At 47.7% G+C, this 8,350-nt stretch overlaps 1 protein-coding gene across 1 annotated transcript; it reads left to right on the top strand.

Moving 5' to 3' along the window:
- Positions 1–895: 895 nt before the first annotated feature.
- Positions 896–2,060, top strand: TMEM271 (transmembrane protein 271). The gene has a single exon (XM_058826390.1). The coding sequence runs from the start codon at positions 935–937 to the stop codon at positions 2,027–2,029; it is 1,095 nt and encodes a 364-aa protein (XP_058682373.1). The 5' UTR covers positions 896–934; the 3' UTR covers positions 2,030–2,060.
- Positions 2,061–8,350: the final 6,290 nt, after the last annotated feature.

Raw genomic sequence — 8,350 nt, forward strand, 5'->3', positions numbered from 1 at the left:
CTACCGGGGCAACTACCGGGGCACCACCCCAAACCGGCTCCCAGCCTCGGCGCTGCAGGCGCTCCCGGACGGGGCGTCCCGAGGGTGCCGCCGTGGCCATTTGTCCCTCGAGCCCCGCTGCCCACGGGGTGCAATCCCACAGCGGTTCACCGGCGGTGCACGAAATAAAGAGGGCTGCTGGGGACCGCCGCCCCCGCGGGCCCGGAGGACCCGGCGTGGGGCTGGGGCTCGGTCCTCTCGCTCGCTGCACCAGAGCCGCCGACACACCGCAACGCGGTCACAGCGATGCACGGCGGCTCGCCGGCCTCCTGGCGAGCGCAAGAGATAAGTAATAAATAAATAAAATTAAGAGAGGGAGAGAAGGCAGGAACACGGAGACAAGCAGCAGCCCTCGGCAACGGAACCCGCGGGGGTGTTAAAACCCCCGCCACCCCCTGCCCCAGCCGCGCGTCCCCAGCCGCGCTCCGCGGTGCGGGGCCGGGCGGAGGGCGACGTGCGGCCCCCCCGCGCCACTCGGGAGGGAGGGGAGGGCTGGGCAGCTCCGCCGCCCCCGGCCTCGCCGAGGGTCGTACTCTGCCCCTACCACCCGCGACGGCCCGGTGGGCCGCCCCCTCCGTCCCCCCGCCCGCCGCGGCTCCCATCCATAATTAATCGCCTCCCCGCAGCCGCCGCGATAAGAGAGGGCGGGCGGGGACGAGGAGGCGGCGGCGACCGGGAGGCGGTGGGGGGAGCGTTGCGCGCTCGCCGCGCCCGGCTCACTGCGGCCGGCAGCTGCCTGCCGTGCGGAGCGGAGCGGAGCGCAGCCGCCCCGTCGGGGAGCGCCGCGCTCGCATGGCCGCGCCGCGCCGCGCCGCCGCCGCCGCGGGGCCGGGGGGGGCCGCGGGAGGAGGATGAGGCGGACGGCGGGGCGGCGGCGGCGGCGGCGGCGCGGAGGATGAAGTGGAGCGTGCGGGGAGCCTGCGCCGCGCTCTCCAGCTGCCTCCTGCTCGCCTGCGCCCTCAGCGCCGCCGCCGTGGGCCTCAAGTGCTTCTCGCTCGGCTCCGAGCTCAAGGGCGAGCCCTTCCGCCTGGGCACCGCCGCCGGCGCCTTCTACTCGGGGCTGCTGCTGGCCGCCGGCCTCTCGCTGCTCGCCGCTGCGCTGCTCTGCTGTCGCCCGCCCGACGAGGCGCCCGTGGCGCCGGCTCCGGCACCGGCCCCAGCACCGGCACCGGCCTCTGCTTTGGCCCCGGCCGGCGACCCGGACCCGGCGAGCGGCGGCCCCGGCGGGGCGGAGGCGGCGGCCGCGCCGTCGGGGCCGGTGGAGAAGGCGTCGCCCGGGGGGCGGCAGAACTTCCTGCTTCTGGGGGTGCTGGTGTTCATGCTGGGCGTGCTGAGCGCCTTCGCCGGCGCCGTCATCGACGGCGACACCGTGTCGCTGGTGGAGAGGAAGTACTCGCACTATTGCCTGCTGCAGCCCGGCGGCGCGGCCCGCCCGCGGAGCGGACCCGCGGCCCCCGACGGCACCGCCGCGGCGCTCCGCTGCCAGAAGCTGCGGGACTACCAGCAAGGCTTGGTGCTCTCCACCGTTTTCAACGCGCTGGAGTGCCTCCTGGGCCTGCTCAACCTGCTTCTTGTCAAGAACTACAAAGCCGCGCAGCAGCGCGGACGGAGGCGGCGGCGGCGGCGAGCGGCCCCGGCGGCGGCGGCGGCGGGCGGGCGGCGGCGGCGGCGGAGGGGCGGCGGCGGCGGCGGGCGGCGGGCGCCGCGCCACAGCCAGGGCTCCCTCTTCTCCGGCGGCGAGCCCGAGCTCAGCCCCGGGGACTGCCCCTTCCAGGCCGTCTCCTACATCAACGTGGGCGTCTTCCACGTCTTCGACGAGGCTGGCGTGGAGGTGCACTGCGGCGGACATCCCTCCGTCGAGCTGCCCGGCTACTCTCCCATGGACCCCGAGCTCAACGCCTCCTACCCCTACTGCTACCCTCTGCCCAGCGAGCAGCCCCCCGCCTACGAGGAGATCTACCCCGGGGAGCCCTGCGCTCACGGCACTTAGCGCCGACCGCCGCCGGGACGCCCGGCTCCCCGCCCGGCCCCCGGATCGCCGTGACAGCCGGGAGCGGGCCCGCCAGCAGCGCGGGGCCCGGGGACAGTTCTCGCACCACCGACGGGATGGTCCCGCCGCCGCGGGCGCAGCGGGACACGGGCGGCGTGCCGCCGTGCCTCTGGCTCTGCGGAAGCTTCTCCTCCCTCCCTCCCTCCCTGCTCTCCCCTTCCTTCCCCCCCTTCCCTCCCCCACACCGACCCTTCCTCCGCCGGCGGCTGAATTTTCCGAAGGCTGCGCAAGAAACGCCTAAGGGTTGGTTCCTCCCGTCGCCTCTCCTCTGTAGCCAAGTTTAGTTCCCTTCAAGTGATTCATCAGTCTCCAGCTTTAGCAGTCCAGAGTTACCCATTTATGATAACCAGCCAGTGTAAGGAAAAGGTGTCATGAAGCTTCTTTACCTCTCAAAAGAGCTAAATTTCTAAACAACGCAGAGACATTTGTGTCACGTTTACTAGAGGTGTATTGGGGATCTTTAACGTTTACACTACTCCTTGGGAGAATTGAGTTCTGTTTTAAGATTTAGTGAGTTAAAACATTCGTTGGTCTTGTAAGATGCACATTGAGAAAAACCTGCACTTTGAAAAAGAAACAGGAAAAAAATCAACAACGTTTTTGTACACTAACGTGCCTGCTTTTGTTGATAACTTCTTACTGTAAAAGCTTTCAGAAGTCTATAGTGAAAATGTTTGGTAAATTCACTGCAGTTTAAAATTGATGATTAGTTCCTTTACTAAAATAACTGAGATGTTGCTAGGATATGGCAGTTAAAAAGGAAGTCCAAATGTAGTACACATTCCTTTTTGTAAACAGGTTCTGTGTTTTTAATGCAAGGCAGGATTTCTTTTTGTTTTGCACAGGTGAAGGGTATAATTCTATTTTGTACAACTACATGGTTTACCTTGTAAAGAGTTCCATTTTACCTGTTACAATTCATCAATCTGGTAAGCTTGAATATTAAAAGTTTTATTTGAAAAATATATATATTGTAAACAGCCTTAACTGGTGCAGTACTCACAGTTTTAAAGGATAAAAAAAAAAATATAAACCATCCTGGAAGACTTCTTCCAAATGTGTTTTCAAAACAGTATTTATACTCCTATTTTAAAGCAAGGATTTTTGTTTGTTTGTTTGGTTGGTTGGTTTGTTTGTTTATTTAAAAAAAGGCCAGTCTAATTTCTGAAAAGGGGGAGGGGGAAGTGATGGGATCGTTTGCTGTTAACTCTTCATTAACTTTGAGGTATTATAAAGGGTTTCTGCAAAGAGAAAAATGCTAAATCCTCCTTTTGGATTCTGCTGTGGAATGCCAGTACCAGGTAGTATAGAAAAGTGCTAATTAAAGAGAATCAGATGCGGCACATTATATTACATCATCTGAGAACAGACAAAAGCTTGATTTCATGTTGCACGAAGAACCAAAGAGCAACTCCCCTGGTTGCATTTGGTTCAGTACCCCCTCCTCCAGTTAAGGCATATTGAATTGAAGTATTACAAAATAACCTTTTTGTTAATCCTGTGTTTGGAGCCTGCTACAAAATGCCAGTGTATCAGCTTCCCAGGGGCTGGTGGGGTGGGGGGAATGTGGAAGAGGAGGGGAGACAGTGAGTGGAGAGAGAGTTAAGAATATGCAAAGTTACAGTCTATTTCTGTGGTTCATGGAAAATTATTTTGAACTTTTTAGCTGCAGAGAGGCTGACGTAATTTGCAGCCTTAGAACTGGAGAGAGAGATTTGATTCTAAAATATTCAAATATCTCTGCACTGTTGTTTTCTAAAATGTTTTGACTTGCACACTTTGTACAATCTAAAATGCAGAATGCCTGAAAAGTCTTTAAAGTTGCAAACTGATGTCTGTGAAGCTCACGATTAAAGCTCTAATCTAGAGAAGGGAGTGAAAAGCAGCAGTTGCCAATTTGTCAAGTTGTTCTAAATAGCAGAAATTTAAAATAGAGCTCCTTTTGGCCAGCAGATTTCCTGGTGTGGAATGCCAGTCTAAAACATATGCCCTAGCTAAGTCCCATTTTAGTACTGAAGATTGATTTTATGCTGCCTCTCTGCAGATGCACCTTCTTAACCCCTTACGGGAAAGTGATAAGTGCTGTAATCTTTGCCTATAATATTGATTTAGGCACAAGACCAGTTCCATAGCATACTTTATTGCTCATACAAATGGGATTCTGCAAAATGAGTAACTAAAGCAGAAAACCTAAAGTCTTATGGAGGTCTCCATTTGAATGAGCTTGTGAGAGAGCACAGTACCTGATACTGAATTAAATGGGAACTGCTAGACTGCAGAGTGATTTTGAAAAACAGATGAACCAGCTAGGTGCCTAAATAGAGATGCAGATGTGTAATAATAGTTGTTGGTTTTTTAAAAATTGGCTACATACATTGTAGTTCATGGAAGATGTATCCTAGTTTTACTTAAGGAATTGATTTTTTGTCATAAAAAGCATTATACTTAAGACAATTATTTTAGGAATTATGAACTAGACAATTCTGAAACTCCAGATGTTCCAAAGATCAGTGCTCAGGGAAATAAATGGAAAGTCAAGAAAGCTACCTATTATACTCAATTGTTTAAATGTAAACAATTTTAGACTATGGATTTTTAAGATTGTTAAAGTCATAACTTTTTTTTGTATGTATGTGTGTGTACATGCCTGTGTAGGTGTGTTTGTGTTTGATTTAAGTCTTTTCAGGATGCCATTGAATTAGAATATTTATTTGCGGCTTAGTTTTAGTTCCCAAATTTCTACTTTTCTTCTTTTGGGCTTTTATCCCCTGGAATAGTTTCATTTAGTGGTGGACAGATTGCCAGAATAATGTCCAAATCAGACTCCCACAGAAGCCAGTAGGCGTTGTTTCGTTGACTTCAGTGGATCTGGGCACAAATTATACGTAACACCTACTCTAAATAATCTTCAAAGTAATCTTGATCTTCTGGCATGACAGGATGCAGCAGTGGCATATTATTTCTCAGTTATTTGTGATCTGTATGGATAGCAGTATTAAGGGAGGTCACCTATGATATTATACACGTTTTTAAAAGCAGGAAAAGAAATTGGCAGGCAAATTGACCAAACAAGCCATGTTTTATTAAAGATGGTATATCAGTGTTTCAGGTATCTGGTGACTAACTTTTCTGATAAAACACAAAACACCACACAAATTTATTTCTCAGTGAAAAGAAACTTATAAATACAGGATATGAGATGAAGCTTCACAGGCATGATTGCAGTATTGTGAAGCTGTTTTTAGTAAACCTGAATCATCATTCTATCTTCTGAGCAATAATGTTAGAGTGTATAAGCTATACTGTGCCAAAATTGAAAATAGGCTGGTGTGGGAAGCATTGGAGCTTAGGTTAATTACCTGAGAAGACCTATACTGTCCCTTTATTTCCCACTCTCCATCACAGTATTGTCAAGGTGAATGCAAACCTGATCAGTTCATGTCACTGAAGGGTGATAACTGCGAGGCTTCTGCCAAAATCAGCAAAACAATGGAGAACCGAAGAGAAACGTGTATGTGCTATCAAATCTCCATTTTGCCTACCTGAAATAATGACAAGACTTATTTTTGCCCTATGGCTTGTTGTTTTATTTTGTTTCCAGCTTTACTCACATCTGTTCCAAGGGAGGGAAGAGTAGGCTCATTACTACTGTTTTGGTCACAGTGAAGTACTGATTTAGTAGCAGACTGCTCCACAGCTTTTGTGCCCCTTCTGCAGGTTATAGTGGCTAGTTAAGGTGGAAAATCAAGTCTGCTGTCTTTGATGAGACAGGATTTGCCTCCATGTGGAAAAAATTTATTCCCACCAGCCTATTAGCAATTCACATGAATTATTTTCACACTCCAACATCCTTGCTTAAATCTTACTTATACTTCGCATTGTAATTGACAGACAGAATATACATGAATCTAAAAACAGGGAAAAAATTATGTTAGAGGGAAATTGTATTAAAGTAGTACAGATTTTACTCAAAGTTTGATTTCACTGTAGGACTTCTTTGGTTCACCAAAAAGCGCTATGGCGGCTGGTATAACTTCGATATATTTCAGACATACTGTTTAATAATCAGAAAAGGTTTCTGAATGTTCACATGAGAATGGCAATCTGTTTCTGCTTTTGGATATAGTACATATGAAAACCTTTTCTTCATTTTGCCATTTAATCCAAGATTGATCCTCAAGAAAATGTCAGTAATTGATCTTGTAACTTTAGGATCAATAAAATAAGTTTTAAAGCACAGCAAATCCTATAAGAAAAGCCTAATGCTCTTCATTTCATATTCTTTGTCTTAGGCAAATGTCTAATAGTACAACTGAAACTAGTATTTAATTATCATTTTCATTACAAAAACTTGGTTTTCAGAGACTTAGAACTGGTACAAGCGGAACCATGGTATAAAATGCCAGGTTTTACTCTGAAGTTGAGTCCGTTCCCATAAGTCAGGTATTTCTCAGTTACAAGATGTTCAAATATTTTAGATAAATTCTGCTGGTAAAAATCTGTTCATTTCATATGATACCACTCTACACATGTGCTAGAGCAACCTCTCCTTAATACAGGTACATATTTCCAATTAAAATGCATAAGGATAAGATTCATATTTGTCATGATCACTGTCCAGTTTTTAAATTTCTTAATTATCTGTTATTAGTTAATGGCATGGGACTAGGGGCTTGGTGTATGTTTCAGCTCATCTAATAGCAGTTTAGCAGATAGCAGATGGACTTCAGGAAATCCACAGACTAATGGAATGCTGGGGGAAAAGCTTCAATTACCTGATGCAACCATTCATGATACAGGACTTTCTGCCCCAAAGAAGTCACTGCCCAAATAAAATAACTAGAAGACACCTGAGATTTTAAATTGAGAGCATTATGCTCTCATCATACCAGTTCTGAAATTCTTTCCCTGCATAGCTTTTGAAGAGTGAAATCCTCAAATTTGTCATCTTAAAATGTGATTCAAGAAACTGCCTCGCTTTCTATTGGCTAGGTGTGCTATGTACTTTCTAGACAATGTTCAGGTACCATGGTGAAGTTCAGTTGAAGCTTATGGCTATGTCTCCTTGATGTCAGCCTAGATAGTCTGTAATTGAAGACCAAGTCATCTAAGAAGCCATAAGACTCTCTTAGGTATATTTCCTTTACAGAAGAAACTCGTGCTGTCCTGTTTCCTTCCTTTTTCAGACCCAAACATCTTAAAATTCAGTGAATTTACCTTGAGGCAGGAGTGGACATGACATTAGAGTTTGCCAGTACTTTGGTTGTGGAATTTTAGAAATCTGGAAGATGCCCTTAAGTTTTGTGGAAGGAAACCCTTCTAGTAACAAACACATACTGACTCATCACGAGAACACAGAAAATTCCAGTGTAGATGTAGTCCCATAACACTACAACATAGCAGAAGTTCTCAGGGTTTCACTTATGGGTTACTTCTGGCATGGGTCTGTCTGGCACGGGTCTGTCTGATGGGGAAGGTCATTTGCAAATGAAGGGATGGGGAAGGTCTTTGCAAATGAATCATTCGTTTCACTTCAGCAGGTAGGATTTAAACACCTACTAAATACCTCAAGCATCCTTACCAGTTTGTCTCCTCTGTGGCCATTGTTAGCAGACGATAAAGTGAAGTGTGGGAGGAGAAAAGCTTATCATGATCTTAATGGGTTCAGAGGACTAAACGTTCCGAAGCATTCATTGGTTTTATATTAAGATTTGAGAATGGAAGAATACCTATAATATCTAAAAGGATTATTTTCCAGGGTTTATATTTTTGGAAACCTAATACTTAGGTTTAGAGACGGTTCTTTCAGAATTTGCGTTTTCTCCCAGGTTCTACATTTTAAATGAAAGCTCATCTCACAAAAATACTCAGTGAAATCTCCAGGCATTTAAATTATTAAATTTAGGGAGATTAAGTAGAGCTGTCCTACAAATTACTGAGTGCCACCAGTTCCTGTAGAGGTCATGTAAGGAATTTGACACATGGTGCAGATGAGGCCTTATTTGCCAATGTTCAAATTCTGGTATTTCCTCACAAGTGAAAGAGGCAACAGCACAGAGCTGTGCTACAAAAAAAAGAAAATTCCAGTCAATCAGACAGTCATGGATTTTGGAGGAGGTATGTACATTCTCAAGGTCTATGCAGCTGCCATCCATTCATGATTAAAATGTATGCCCCCACAAGGGATTGTCTTTGGTGGATCTGAGTAGAGGCTGATCTTGCTATGTCTAGGTCAAATGGCTTCTAGAAACACGGAAAAGT

Source organism: Poecile atricapillus, chromosome Z, assembly GCF_030490865.1.
Source record: "Poecile atricapillus isolate bPoeAtr1 chromosome Z, bPoeAtr1.hap1, whole genome shotgun sequence".
Classification (NCBI taxonomy): domain Eukaryota; kingdom Metazoa; phylum Chordata; class Aves; order Passeriformes; family Paridae; genus Poecile; species Poecile atricapillus.

Excerpts from the sequence above, each read along its gene's own strand:
- TMEM271 (XM_058826390.1), top strand. The coding sequence starts at position 935 with ATGAAGTGGAGCGTGCGGGGAGCCTGCGCCGCGCTCTCCAGCTGCCTC.